This window comes from Ciona robusta, chromosome 9 (genome assembly GCF_009617815.1).
Source record: "Ciona robusta chromosome 9, ASM961781v2".
NCBI lineage: Eukaryota > Metazoa > Chordata > Ascidiacea > Phlebobranchia > Cionidae > Ciona > Ciona robusta.
Genome location: NC_143243.1, coordinates 2,759,542 through 2,775,588, shown reverse-complemented (window position 1 = coordinate 2,775,588; position 16,047 = coordinate 2,759,542). Strand labels below are relative to the sequence as shown.

Here is a 16,047-nt window from a genome sequence, read left to right as displayed (position 1 = left end):
CATGTGTTTATAAATGTTCATATCGCACCTTTACCTTGCAGAAAAATACACACGGCACACATTGCACAACTACCATGCAAACGCGGGTCGTAAATTTCTATATCCTATGACACGTGGGCCCATAGAGTATTTGTTTTTACGTTTAAATTAATTCACGCGCATTTCGAACAACAATACGAAACAACTCCTTAGTTGATAACGTTTTTTAAAAGCACTCCGCCGCCGCAACTCTCACGAGTTTAAGACTAAAATTTATTCCTAATTGGCCTGCAATTTGATCGTGTGTCCTTCCGATGCAATATTGTAGGAGCAAAAACCAACAATTTGAAAAGAAGTGGATAATTTCGGTAAACATTTAAGAATATATAAGTACAAATGAAATCCAGGAATTAAAATTTAATCAATAATTATTAAATAATGGTTTTGTTCCTATTTATAGAACATCGGGACTCGGGAGTCTATTCATGTGTGACGCATGTTTACTCGTGTGTGACAGCAATGCAATAAAAACAAATGGAACACGAAAGTACGGTACGGTACCCTAATCAAATTTTATTTGTAAAACGAAGTTCTAGTTTGTAGTTTACAGAGTTTTTGGGGTACGAACTTAAAACAGAAGATACATCGCAGTTATATAGGTATTTTAAAATATTTGGATGGGAAATATTCCTCACTGGCACCAGCCATCAAATATTTATATAAAATATTAACCAAACCTATTTATTAGTTATTACCGTATGTCATTAACGCATTATCGTTCATATATATGGGTTGTGCTATGTGTAGCATTGCACATAGTCATAGGCCAATAGCTAGACCAGACGTATGTAAGTCAGAATGACATGTCATCTGCCAGAACTGTTCTTTTAATGCAATTGGTTTATTTTATTGACTATAAGTTATATAGGATCTGTAGCTGTAGGTGCTTATATAGCATCATACATAACTATACATTATATATAAAGCACCATCGTCCATTCCTAAGTAATTTAGTCTGACGGTGCTTGTACACCATTATCATTCAACTTTATTGCATATAATAGTGACCATCCATATTTTTTTTGGATGTTCTTATATTTATCTGTACATACTCACATCAGTAAATTAGTATTACCCTAAACTTAGAACAATAAAAACTACATCATAAAATAACACAAAACAATGTTATAGGATCTCAGACTTCAATTTAGAAACAAAGAAGTGAAAAGATGGGTCACTGCTGCTCCTGCAGCCATAATGATGGAGAGGGTGATGTGTCTGAAGGAGAGCCTTATGGTGAGACAAACTTACAATATACTTAAACTGGATTACAATGAATACGGTCCAACAGCATAGTAGTTAGCGGACCTGACTGTAATCAATAGGTATTGGGTTCAAGGCTCGTCTCTGCTACCATTGTGTTAGTGGAGTGCGTATGTGTCCTTGGGCAATACACCCAATGTCAATATTCCAACCCAGTGGTCACCAATCAATTGTCTTAATTGTGAGCAATACATGGTGACACTTAAAAGCTGACAAGAAATTTACGAAACATAACACTGTGTTTAATGACTGTCATTTACCAGTCAGGCAAGAATAAAGCATGTTATATTCAATGTATGTTATTAGGAAATTACTGAAAGATGAGGGCCACATAATTTATAAAGTGCTACCTACAACTTAGATATTTGTTGTGTAGACATTTAAATTTTATGATGATGCACAGAATTGAAAAAAAATTAAGTTAAACAATATTTTGTCAAAATGTATGTTTGAGATTTTAACTTACCATTAGGCAATGAATTTAAGCCAACAATAGTAGTGCTATCATTAAAATGTAATCAAGTTTATCAGCCTTCTGCTAATGTCATATTATTAGACATTTTCATATTGTTCCCCTTGCATAAGAAATTACCTAAATATGTTACACTATCTTAAAGAAAAAGAGTCAATAGGTTGCCAAGTGTATATTATATGTAAATTATATATATATATTATATATTATATATATATATGTCAAATAATAACATCAGTCAATTTTAAACAAGAAAAAACGCCTATATGTCTCTGTCTGCTATGTTTTTCAGTTAAACTAATTTTTTTTTTCATTTTGTCCATGAATTATTATTGTCATAAAATAGAAATTAAACCTCAATACTAGTATTTGATTTATTAATTTTCGTTTAAAGGGGCCTTAAAAGTTAAGATATGTATTTGACTTTTAAATTCTTTGTGGCAATTCACATATGAATTGAGTCTTCACCTTTTTAATAGGCTGCATAGTTTAATATGTATATAGTATAGGGTAGGCTATATGCTATGTTTAAAATTAAAATATTACCTAGGTTGTACATATTATATTTTGGTGTGACTTTTTGGACAAAGGTTTAAAGAAAAGCACTCTCATGTAATTGGTTCATTTCGTTATACTTGTTATGACAACATGAAAATTCTCTTTTATTGTCCCCCCCCTCCTTTGTATGACCAAGTCTGTTCAAACATCATGTTCTGGGAACTCGTTATGTACTTCTTCCAATAAGTCCATAAATCCCCATTGTATTTAACACCAGAATACATGAATTGTTTACTCAGTTTTGCCTTTACTAAATGCAGAATTTTGTTTTGGGAATCCAAAAGATAGTTGGCTCTATACAAGATTTACCATACAAATACTACACATTTTCATTTTTTTATCTTTATTAATTTATTATAGGCCACATTATAATTTTTTTAAAAACGGTCTAAATATATGGGACGTTGTCTATTTAGACATGTTTTCTTAAAATCTGTTGTGATTTTGTGTGTGCCTGTGTCCACATTTCTAGCTACTCAAGCTGTTGGTTAAGGTCCTACCTTATAATCACTTGGAATTACGTAGGAACCACTTACTCTGCGTCATGTGAGCTGTTAAGTTTCCAATGACGTCAGTTTTTGTTCGTAACCGTTATCACAACATTAGTAGTAGTTGTGCGTACGTATTAGTACTAATCAAGCAAACATGGTAAATCATACACACCATAAATATGTAATGAGAACAATGATCATAATAATAAATGACTAATTAGTAATTACTCTTACTCATATATATAGAATATAGTAGGGTGGGGGAAGGTGGGACGCCGTTAGCACATAATATCTAAATATCTGGATCATGTTTTAAACAATTAACAACGGTCCATGGGAGTCCTGAGGTTAGGGTTTTATAATTCTTTGAATGTTCTTTGTTTACTACACCCCCCGTCCCCCCCTACTATATATACTACACCCACTCTACGATTATACTACTAGAAAGTTTCCATTTCTTTCGAATTTGTTTTAGTAAAAATAACCCATCTTTTTTAATGAAATTTTAAATTGGTTAAGTAAAGTAATCAGTGGTATCGGTACCCTACTTTTGTCAATTTGTTAATGGTGCTTAACTACAGTATCAAGTAATTTTCTCATTGTTTGAAACCATGGATGGTAATCAAGTGTCACTCACTCCATAAACTGTAACATTGAATATGTTTTTAACTGATATGTTGATTTCTAAATGAATTTTGCAAAATTCACGTTAAACCTCAATATTAGTAGTCTATATGATTTATTAATTTTCGTGTTAAGTGTGTCATTAACTGTTACATTATATATATTTTTAACTGATATGTTAGTTTCTAAATGTATTCTGCAAAATTCTCATTGTTTTCTAAACTACCTTGTATTTTTTGCTACGCTTTTTCAAAGAAAAACAGAGGTAAATGAAAATACATGGTGGGATACAGATACAATATAAACATATATTTTTGTTCTTCTTTATATAAACTCTTTTACCCAATCACACCCAACATGTTCAACAATAACAAGTTACGCTTGTGCATTTGTAAAGCTTAAGTGGTTCAGGTAAAAGTAAGTGCTTTGTCACACCTTAGTTGATATAATTGCTACTTCTGAACATGACTTGTTAAGTTTATAACAGAAGCTGACAATTTGTCTCATACCACTTTATTTTAAATTGTGAATTATTTGGTGTATAATTCAAATATAGACAGGAAAATGTTATATTTTATGAGTAGGCTAATAATGATTTTCTATTCCGCTGGTTTTGTTCATGGCGTCACATAATAAAAGAATATAGCTGTTTAGACCTTGCCCATTGTACTGTATCTTTTGTTATGTTTTTGTTTAGGTCACATGCTGTTTTGAGAAGCTTTCTTTTGTTTTAATTTTAAATCGGATCATTGTCATTTATTCTTTTGTAGCTATTGAGAATTACTCAGTGTCAGGTTGCGTGGGGAAACAATAGATAAATATAATGAAAAACAATGTTTATATGTTACCATGTAACATTACACAGCTATTGAATTCTACTGCTGTCTTGAAGATAGGATGTTAATACACTATAGCCTATATATTATTTCATGTACAGTTACCAGCAATAAAGCTCAGTTAAACAAAGCATTAGAATTTTGTTAATTTTATGTTGATATTTTAACGCTATATTTTAGCAGTTCTTACCAAATAGTTAACTTGTAAATTATAGAATGGGAAATTGCTGTGGTACAGATGGTGCAGGTAGGTTTCATGTTGTTTATCAAAACAGCATCTGCTTTCATAATCTCATTACACTTTTACATGCATGTTGTTGTAATATGTATGTACTACATTGGTGAGTCATGCAAACATAACATTCATGTTGCTTAAGTGGGAACAGGCATTGCCAGTCATGATGTATTAACCTATGTCTTCTGAAGTAAAAATCCTTTTAATGTTGCTTTATTTTCAACATATTGCATGCAAATGTTTATATTCAAAATCTTTGAAGCGGCATATACCAACAAAAAATGAAAAATTTTGGTAATTTTAGATTACATTCAAGCACTTGTATCTTTGGGCAAATTTTAATTTTTCGTTGGTATATCCCTTTAATATCAAGAACATGTTGCGTATGGTTTTAATGTCAAGATAATAATGCACCCGCAATTTTGCATTATTGGGGTTATATAAATTTAAAAATTGCCTATCAACGTTTTAAACATTTTGTTTACATTTACCAGGAAAGGAAAAGACGTTCGATCCAAATTTCAAGGGACCAATAAAGAAAAGATCATGCACTGACATTCTTTGCTGTTTACTCTTTTTTGTTTTCATTATCGGATACATTGTCATCGGCCTTTTTGGTAATCTATTTTACATAACTTGACCAGGCCTACTTAATTGTATAGTTACTTTGAAAGTTTTGATCATTGAAAATAGCGATTTTATGTGTTAAGAAAATCATAGTGGAATATATGCTCTGGGAAATAGGTTAACATGATAGGCAGATTGTAAATAAAGTAAATAACAACAACAGAAAAATAAGGGATTGGCTAGAATAATAATTTTGAAACATGTATATTGATCTGCCAGTGTTACAAGTTCGTCTGCTAAAAAATGTTCATTTTAAAATCTGCTAAAAAAATGGTCATTTCAAAATTCTATTACTTAAAAAATGTTCATTTTTTTAATTTTACCAAACTGATATAAAAATTAAAAGGCAAAACAACTTCTTATTTATTCATTTTATATTCTTTAGATAAAAAAATGGGGCATAACAAATTTCAAAAAACAAAACAGCTTCTGAACAAAAAACTATACACAGATTATGATTTTTCGTTTGTATGTTTCCTTAATTTTGCACAATTTATGTTGAAAAGTTAATACATATCAACAGTGTTGCATAAGAAATAGTATATAATTAATAGTGTTGTAATATGTTGCAGCTTGGTTGAATGGTGACCCTGTTATTCTACTTTTTCCAACTGACAACCAGGGTAGAATATGTGGCTTGAATTATGGAGATCTTGATTTAAGGTTTGATTGTAATGCTATGTATCTTGTATATGCACCATTTTTTAGATTGTTATATTACCAAGCCATTTAAAAATGCAATAAATAATAAAATCATGACCAATTAAAAATTATACTAAATAATAGCATCTCAACCATTTAAAAATTAATAAATAATTTAAGTAATACAGTTGTAACCATTTATAAATTTTAATAAATTGTTTTAAATTTGTATTTCTTGGCAGGGGTAAAAGCAACCTGTTCTATTTTGATATCACTAAATGTGCGAGTGCTGCAACTTTAATCAACTTTCAATGTCAAACAACACAGGTATATTTATTAAGTTCATAAAGTTAAATAAATCTGGTGAGGGTTGGAATGGTTAAACTACCCAATTTATAATTTAAAAAATAAAATCGTTAGGGTTTAGAGTACCATAGAAACCAATGTCACACATTTTTTTACTTCTTTTCAAACTAAATTTATGTATATTTTGGTCACTTGTAAAATAAAAAAAAAACAACAATTTTCAAATGAAAAATTGCAAATATTACCTTTTTCCTTACTGTTCAGATATGTGTATCATCGTGCCCTGACACTTACTGGACATATCTACCTGACGTGGCAAAGTTGGAATTAGCTATCAATACAGCATCTGCTGGTGCCACCAGGGAACAAATAGCAACAGCAGCTAACACAACTTATTTCTTGGATTGGAATAAATACATTTGCACTTATGGCTTCAATGCAAGGGATGCTTATGTAAATGATGGAATGGTAAGTCATAGGTGAACTCTTAATGGTCCTGTGCCATGACATAATGATTGGCGTGCCTGTATCTAACCCAGAAGTTACCGGTTTAAGGCTCGTCGCTGCTACCATTTTGGGTGTATCGTGTATGTGTTCTTGTGTAAAATGCTTCCTGTTAATTGCTCCAACTAAGTGATCAATTGGTTATCTAAATATAGAGATAAAATATTCTATAGAGATAAAAAAATCAACCACAAAGTGACATGTGTGGTAACTCATAAGCCAGCATGCGATGTCCGAACAGAAGTCAGAACACCCGTCTATTACAGTAGTAGTTACAAAATATGGTTGCGTAAAAATGCAGTGTAGAAAATTCTAGTGTTAGCCTGTCTACTTTACCAATCACAGCTTCAGCACCATTGTAACATTCTACTTACAACATTTAAAGGATATCCAAGCTATTATGAACTCGGGGAAATGCGCTCCATATTACTTACCATTCTCCCCTGTTGTTGGTCGCTGTATACCAAGGGTTGCTACGGATCTTGTCAGTTTTGCAGCTGAAAGTCTTGATTCAGTTGGTAATTCATTCAATGCAACACTTGTGGTAAGAGTTAACAAATTAGTGTGTTTGGAATTGATAAACTTACACACAAAATTATAAAACTTAAATATAAATTGAAAACAATGGCCTTTATTTTACAAACTTGTACAGTTTTGTTTTTGAAATATGCTGGTAAGGTAACATCCCAACAATACAATGAAAATGTCTGTTTTGTGTCTGCTTTGTGATAACTTAATATAATAATTATGAATTGATATTGGTAACTTTATTTATCGCTTCGATTATGATATCAAGATTAAAAAATATTTGAAAAGAAAAAAAACGGATATAACAACAAAAATAGCAATTGTTAAAACATGCTACAGAAAAAAGCATGGTTGCTACACCTATAACTACAAGTTTAGACCTTATGTATTTAATCACATATTGGTTAAAGGTTTAAATGAAATTGTATTCTGTGACCACTTTATAGTAGGGTGGGGGAAAGCGGAACACGCTTAACACATATTATCAAAATATCCTGATCATGTTTTAAACAATTACTTAAGATCTATGGGAGTTAGGAGGATACAATACAGTTTTATAATTCTACCAAATGGGACAAGAAAATAAAATGAAAAGGTGTCCCATCTTCCCCCACCCCACTATACTACAAAAGTGTACTGTGTAACCTTGAGTATATACATATAACCATTTCCTTAAAACTTGTTGATTAAGTTTTTTATTTGTTATTTTAGGATTCCAACAACCAAACTATAACCGGACAAAGTTTGCTTGATGGTACTGCACCTATTAAACTTTATCTTGAAGCGCGTGCTATTGCAGAAAAAATCTTTGCTGACTTGACGGTTTCGTGGTACTGGCTTTTGGGGTAATATATTAACTAATTTAAAGTATTGAGCTGAGTTATTGGTAACGAATGGGTCAACTGTGGCCTAAATCCCGGGCTCTCTGTTGTGTTTGGCTGTACGACCTTATTCATACAAAATACATAGGCTATAGTTTATAGGGATTCCTTACAAAGAAAATGAATTAAAAGAGTAAATTATAAAAAAACGAATACTTAAAAAAATTTATTAGCATTTCGTAGTATAATTTAATTTGTCACCTTTACTAAAACGAAGGCCAAAGACTGCATGTACATCAATACACAGTACGAAAATAGCCAATAAGTGAGTAATGTTAAATATAAGTTACATTCAATTATTCATTTTACAGAATGTTGGGTATTACTGCAATTGTTGCTTTTCTTTGGATTGTTATAATGAGATGGGTTGCTGGTGTAATGGTATGGGTGACGTTGCTTGGTATTATCGGTGTTCTATCTTTTGGTGTCTGGTATTGCTATGACGAATGGAACGTAAGTATTGATTCTTTTTTGAACTTTAATGTTTCATACCTAACTTTTGTAGTATTTTATCCATTTAATTGAAAATCTGCTAGTTGTAATGTTTTTTTTCTGTAATATTATATCTATTTATTTGATGAGCATTTTTTTACAGAAAAAGTATTTAATGTCGTTTTAACTTAAAAAAAATTAATATTAAGAGAAAGCAATACAATATGTTTATGACGCGTTATATTTTAATTCATGCCAACAGAAATTGAAAACAGTTGCTGGTTCTGACACTTCTATCATATCTGTTGGTTTCACAACTAATCTCTCTACATACCTTGCTTTACAAGATACATGGCTTGCATTCCGTGAGTTTTTCTTTTTTTTTATTTATTTAGGAATTGAGATGGTGACCATTCTCTTTTATTGTCCTATTTAATAAACAAATAAAATCCTGGTTAATTGTTAAAAACAAGATAAGTCAATATGTGACAATAGTGATAATATGTCCTAAAATTAAAAGTTTTTTTACCATAAAGTACAACATTAAAAAGTTAACAAATATTACGGATTAGTGTAATTGAAAAATATTGTATTATAAATGAAAACTCTTACAGATGGGCGGGTTTTAATAAATCACTTGACTTGACAATGTGTTTAACTCTTATGCATTGTGCCATTACATTAAATATCCCTGTCTTTGTATTATAAATATCTAGACATTTTTATTAGATTTTTACACTGACATCGATTTAACTCATTGACCTTTCTTGTAATACATTTCAGTCATCATACTTGCAATTGTTGATGCAATTCTAATACTTGTGATAATTTTCCTGAGAAAAAGAATCCAAATTGCAATTCAAATTATCAGGCAATCAAGCAAGTATGTACTGCCCAAGTTTTATAATATATATACAGTGGCACAGCCAGGGGGTTTTGGGGGTCGTGACCCCCCTCCCTGTTTTAAACCAAAAAAAAAATTTGATGATCTGTATATATTTGTTAATTTGTCTGGAGTTGTATGTGAGTTGAAAAATCATTGCAGAAAAGCTCGCAATAGCGAAATTTATTGGTTCTGCATTCTAAAGCAAATGTGGCAGAACAAACCCAGTAGCAAAATCGAATATTTAATGCAATTAATTGAAAATATGTAATAATATAATCTGTAAAAAAATTGAAATTCTTTTTTCTGTAAAAAAATTGTAATTCTTTTTTCTGTAAAATTTTATTTATTTAACTAATAAAAAGTACTATGTCAATATATGTTCTCCTGACCCTTTTAATTTTTTTATTACAGAGCAATAGGTTGGATGATCAGTACTCTCTTCTACCCTCTAGTGACCTTTATCCTCGTTCTTATCGTGATATCGTTCTGGGCGGCAACGGCTCTCTTCCTTGCTTCATCAGGAAGTCCCGTTTACCAAGTCATCGACTCTAGAAATCTCACAAATTCAACAACTGGTCAAGCCTGTAACATCAATGTGAGTATGGGATAAATTTATTTTGGTTCCCTTAGCCACTTACAAAGTCTATTACAGTATAATAGGCTGTGGGAAGGCGGGACACTTTTAGCACATAATATTCAAATATCCTGTTTCTGTTTTAAACAATTAACAACAGTCTACGGGAGTCGTAAGAATACAGTTTAATTCTGTTTTTTTGTTAACTACCAAATGCGACACGAAAATACAATAAAAAGGTGTCCCATCTTTCCCCACCCTACTATAAATAATATTTAAACTACATTTTCTACATTATAGGAATGGTCGAATTCAACTCATCAATATTATTTAAATGATGCAGTGTCATGTGTGTTTGTTAAATATGGCGGGACATCCATGTAAGTAATTTCAGACTTGTTGTTAACTTTCTTATAGGATTGTAAAACAATATTTTTTTCATTTGACTAAGATGTGTTAGTTTCATCTTCGTTTTTATATATATGTATGAAATTTTTTTTAACATTTTATTATTTCTGTTATTATGTGGGTTGAATTCTGTAGTATTTTAAAATCCTAATCCAATCTTTAACACAAATATAATAAGAACAAGTTTTATTGTCTCTTTAATTATAGTTGCGTCATTTAAAAACTGTATAAAACGAAAAGACAGGATAAAGCAACTAAACAACAGTTGTTAAAATAACACGCTTACAGTTAAAAACATATTTACATTTAATTGAAAGAAATAAGCGTGGTCGCTACACCCAGCAGACAAACAAAGAACCATTTATGTTTAATTATTTCCAAGTTAAACTTCCAAACAAAGAATTTATGTGCTATTTCAGTAAAGAAAAATTGATTTTTTCCGCTTTTAAAACGTAATATTTATAATTATTTCAGCTTCCACAACAACGTGATTTGGTTGCAAGTAGTTGCAGTGTTTGGTATGCTTTGGATTGTAAACTGGGTACTTGCATTGGGACAATGCACTTTAGCAGGTAACAGGTCACAAATTATGCTTCCTATGCGTTAAATGTTGTTGTAATATATTGAGTTTCTGAATCTTTCTATCATCTTAAACATAACATGTTGGTATTTTGTAAGTTGTATGCAAAATCAAATAAGTCAAAATGACCTATTAAATATTATTATTTTTTTCTTTTTGCAAATTAAGCAAAAATACTTTTACGAAGTTGTACACAGTTTCTATACTTTATTTTGTTCTCATATGATCAATGGTATAAAACACACAGGGGCGTTTGCATCTTATTACTGGGCATGGAAGAAACCACAGGATATTCCCCTCCTACCATTGTATTCAAGTTTTGGAAGAGCACTAAGGTTTTTTAACTCTATTACAATAAATGTTTTGAAACTATGAAAATCTAGGCAAGCATGTAGTTTTTTTATGTTTTTTTTTATATTTTTTGAGTAAAATTTGGAATGGCATTGTTAAAATACAGTTATACACATAGTTGTCAAACATAAGGAACCTCATTGATTAATTTAGCTCTGCTTGTTTATTTAGACACCTGTATGGTGAAAGCTGTTATAGATTTAAAATTTGGTTCCTAAAACATAATATGTCACATTGTCACTTCTGTTTTTCAATGCCCTTTTTGTAGTTACAGGGGTTCTGTTATATAATTCTGTTAATATTCTTTGTTTACTACCAAATTAATGATAAAGCAGAATAATGACATAAACTTTCTTGCCCTAACCTACTTTACATATTTTAAACAGATACCATACTGGTTCACTGGCATTTGGTTCGCTGATAATTGCCATCGTACAAATTATTCGTATTCTGCTTGAATATGCTGATAATAAACTAAAGGCAGCTGAAAACAAAGTGGCAAAGTTTGTGCTCAAGTGTCTCAAATGTTGTTTTTGGTGTTTGGAAAAGTTTCTCAAGTTTTTGAACAGAAATGCTTACATCATGGTAAGTAGAGCATAAGTTTACATATTGTTAAATTTAAATACGACTTAAAATTAAAACTAAATTTCTAAAGTTGATATTTATTTCATTATGTTTTAAAAGTTGGACCAGGAAATTGGTAGAAAGAATTTTTTTAATAAAGTTTATTTAAAAACAAATAACAAAAACATTTTATTTTTATTGTTTAATGCGGTGGAATTTATTTTTCATTTTGCAAAAAAAATGTAAATCCATAATTTAAATAAACAATGTAATATACCTATGCTTGTAGTTGCAAGATTTATTTAGGGCTTGTCATCTTTGATTGTTAACTATCGCTTAGTTGCAACACTGGCTTCCTGTTTACAGCCACACACACATTGTAGAAACTATAATTATATTGTGACCAGTTGGTTGAAAATAGATTAAAGGATTCAAAACTTAAGCGTTTTGTGTGTTAAATATCTTTTTTATTCAAAATGTAGTAGGATGGGGGGAGATGGGACACCTTTAGCACATAATATCCAAATACCCTATATGGTTTTATAGGATGCGGTTTTATAATTCTTAGAATGTACTTTGAATACTACCAAATTGAACAAGAAATAGAATAAACAGGTGTCCCATCTTTCCCCACTCTACTATATGTTATATTTTAATTAGGACTTCGACATTCATATGATTCATTTTATTTTATATCTGTGAGGTTCTACAGCGAGACTTGCCAGGGGAACCAAAGTTTTAGTCCGATTCCGCCAAAATTATTCTAAACTAAAAACAGCACCAAAACCATGTTTTCCCTTTAGAACTTGTTGTGTGTTTAGTTTTGTGAAAATAGACTAATTTTTATACAAATTTATTTACGCCTTTATTCTTAGATTGCTGTGTATGGAAAACACTTTTGTTGGTCGGCTAAAGAAGCGTTTAAACTGCTTATGCGAAATATTATTCGAGTAGCTGTCCTTGATAAAGTTACTGACTTCATTCTGTTTATTGGTAAGCTGTGATAATTGTTATATAATTTAGCAAAATATTTGCCTACAAAGTTATATAGTAACTGGTAAGTGGGTACGAGGTGTATAAAACAAAGCAGAGTTATTACGACTGTTGTTGCCAAACACATGGCTGAAATAAGTATTATTATTTATTCATTTATATTTTGTTTGTACACTATTTAATGAATTTCCCTAAGTTTGATGACTAGAAGTGTAACTGCATATTAACAAAAAAATATAAAAGTTCTTAAACAAAACTTTAAAAAATGTGATGCCTATTTGACGCCTAATATATAAAATAAATATAATATATATCAAATAAAATGTCTAATATGTAAAAATGCGACGCTATGTTAAATATACATTTGTTCTTTCAGGTAAATTGATAGTTACCGTAGGCATGGGAGCTCTTGCTTGGGCATTCTTCACTGATAAGTTCATCTCACTTCAAATCTTTGCACCATCGCTCAATTATTACTGGATGCCAATTATTGTAAGTGGAAAAATATAAACTAATTCGTTTTTATTCCATGCTTGGTTATGTGGGCTTTAAACTATTTTTGAAAATGTCCCAAAATACAAAAAAAACTGACTGTAATTGTAAGTCTAGCAAATTAAATGGAATGTGTAAGCCAGGAAAAAAACTCTTATGATTATCTTGATTGTTCTAACTATGTGTTATCTTTAGATTATCTCAATCGCCGCTTATTTTGTGGCATCTGGATTCTTCAACACATTTGCGATGGCCGTTGATACGATTTTCCTCTGTTTCTGTAAGTACTATTGGTGCATATGTTAAACTCTTTTAAACAATTTAAATAGTGCAGCGCCATGGGACAAAGAACATGTAACCAATTTAACCCATACGTTACATGTTCAAGGCTTAGGGCTGCTATGACTGTTGGCTTTTGTGACCTTTGGCAAGACACTAAAGGGCTGTTCTGCAGCATAGGCTCCAAGCTTTTTAAAATACAGCGGAGGCAGGGATAGAATTTGATTCCATTGTTTACTAATTATGCAATGCAGAAATAACTAGGGGAGGTGTAACTCCCCTGCCACCCCAGATTTGGTGCCTATGGTCCATAGTGGGTTCTCTGAATTTTCAAACTTATACTGTTAGATTGCTTGCTTTATACCATATGTATGTTTAGTGGAAGATCTCGAGCGTAACGATGGTACTGAAGAAAAGCCATACTACATGAGTAAAGGTTTGATGAAAGTACTTGGAAAGAAAAATAAAAAAAAGAAGAAGACAAAAGATGAATAACTTGCCCACAACTATTGATGTTGTGTTTAATATCTTCATTGCATTTTTCTTCACACAATTTTTTTTCATTTTTCCTCCACATGACAGAACACCAACTTTATTGCAATTTTGTATGTACAGCTTTTTATGACAGGATTGCACTAAACTTTGTTTTGTATAGAAATCATTATTAGCACCCCATGTATTGCATTTCATTACAATTACTGCATAGTCACTTGTTATAAGCAATAGATATGCACACCAGCTTTATTACCTTAATTTTTCATTTCTATAACTGTGGTTTTCTCGCTTCTCAATGTTGCTTAAGCACTTACCATAATGACATTGTGAATTTGAATTTTCTGGAAACGTTTAAATCACAAACTACACAAACTATTCTCTTTTAATGTTTACATCATACCAAGACCAAAAATCAAGACTTCTTCATTTTATGATCCAATCTTTTCCATGATTCCTCACACATTGCGTTTGATATCACATGACAATGCAAAAATGTGTAAATCATCTCTATTAGAATAGATGTAGCTATTGTAGACCTATTAACATGTGTTTGTACAGTTTCAATGAAATTAGGTTCAGTAATTATTGTTTTTCTCTAAATTTTCAATCAAAGTGAAACTTCTCATTTACTAACTAATAATTTTTAAGGTGGAACATTATTTTTCTTGATTTTATAATGACATTCCTTCATTTTATGTTTGATAAGTCTGTGGTGCACCATAAAACAGAATCAATTGCATTTTTATGATGATTTCATAGTAAAAACTGAAGTCAGATTTGTAATTGTGGACTTTCCTGTCAGTTAGATTGTACCAATGTATATAACTAAGTAGTTATATACATTGATTGTAAACTCAGTGCCTTGTGTGGTAAATAAAATTTTTATGTACTTATTGATGTAGAACTCGTTACTAAATAAATAAATTAGTATTTCCACTGATCGTGGGTCTTTATTTACTGTTTATTGTAGTAGTTCAGGGAATATTGATAGCATCGGATGCATTTTTTTACATTTAACATGATTATATAAATACTGATACAATATTATAGTAGGTTTGACAATGGCTTTAAAAGTATCTGACTATATCTTTATTGTTGATTCGTATTCGACGGTATATATAGCCATATAGGTTGCAGCAGTGGGCATGACCAACGTCGGGCGTGACTCCTATTCTACAGGCCTTTTTTAAATAGGATAATTACAACAGTGATGAAATAACAGTTCTAACTTTGTTTAGCAATGACAACTCACACGATACGAAGAGTCTGCCAAATAGGTCGATTTGTGTGAACGAGAACGAAGTATAAATAATATTAGGTCATATGGATTCTATGATGGATATTTGGAAATATGAGACAAGAAATGTCTCCATTATCATTACTTTTAAACCACAACTACCCAAAATCGTGAAGTACTCTTTTTTAAGCCACGTGACCAACAAGTCCGTCCCCATTTCGCTTTGTCTCCATTGTAAAAGGTAGGCGCACAGTGGGAATAGGAAGATTTGGCTGTTTTATATTAAACTACACCAACTCTTCGAGTTAATGCCCGTTTAGTTGTTTGTAGGTTAATGCTTAAATATATATATTTCGAAATATATATATATGTGTGTATATATTTGAAAAGGGTTTTCCCTGTAACTCTAAATTGAGTCAAAAAAAACGAGGAAAACCTACATAAAACGCCCTGGATTCCATTGACTACACTAGTAAATGGGATCGCCTTTCGGTCACGTGACTGTTGAAAGAGATTGCATCAGCTCTCTCCTAAGGATCTATGGCAAAAAAGGATCTACAGGGGCAATTGAGTGCTAAGCTAACCGTTTGCCAAATACCGTATGTAGTGTGTAAAGTAAACATCAGTCGGTTGCATCACAGTGGTAGCATAGACAACTATGGTGGTAGTGAGTGAGTCAGGAAGTATTGTATGAAAGTAACAGTAATCTAAAGTTTGGCAAAGAGTTTTAAAGTTGAATTTACTCACCCC

At 31.3% G+C, this 16,047-nt stretch overlaps 1 protein-coding gene across 3 annotated transcripts; it reads left to right on the top strand.

The window, feature by feature from the left end:
• The first annotated feature begins 439 nt into the window (after positions 1-439).
• On the top strand, positions 440-15,000 carry LOC149730829 (choline transporter-like protein 5). 3 transcript variants are annotated; one of them, XM_089883996.1, is made up of 20 exons: positions 440-531; positions 1,171-1,275; positions 5,013-5,135; positions 5,718-5,808; positions 6,030-6,114; positions 6,358-6,561; positions 6,983-7,141; positions 7,837-7,970; positions 8,318-8,459; positions 8,701-8,803; positions 9,222-9,321; positions 9,736-9,919; positions 10,199-10,278; positions 10,781-10,878; positions 11,134-11,221; positions 11,624-11,822; positions 12,677-12,794; positions 13,171-13,286; positions 13,482-13,566; positions 13,945-15,000. In XM_089883996.1, exons 2-20 carry the CDS (start codon positions 1,209-1,211, stop codon positions 14,058-14,060), a joined length of 2,292 nt encoding a protein of 763 aa, XP_089740122.1. In that variant the 5' UTR covers positions 440-531; positions 1,171-1,208; the 3' UTR covers positions 14,061-15,000. The 3 variants fall into 3 exon arrangements, with proteins under 3 accessions (XP_089740122.1, XP_089740121.1, XP_089740123.1); XM_089883995.1 differs by having other exon boundaries at positions 494-638; XM_089883997.1 differs by lacking the exon at positions 440-531 and adding an exon at positions 4,499-4,530.
• The last annotated feature ends 1,047 nt before the right edge of the window (positions 15,001-16,047 follow it).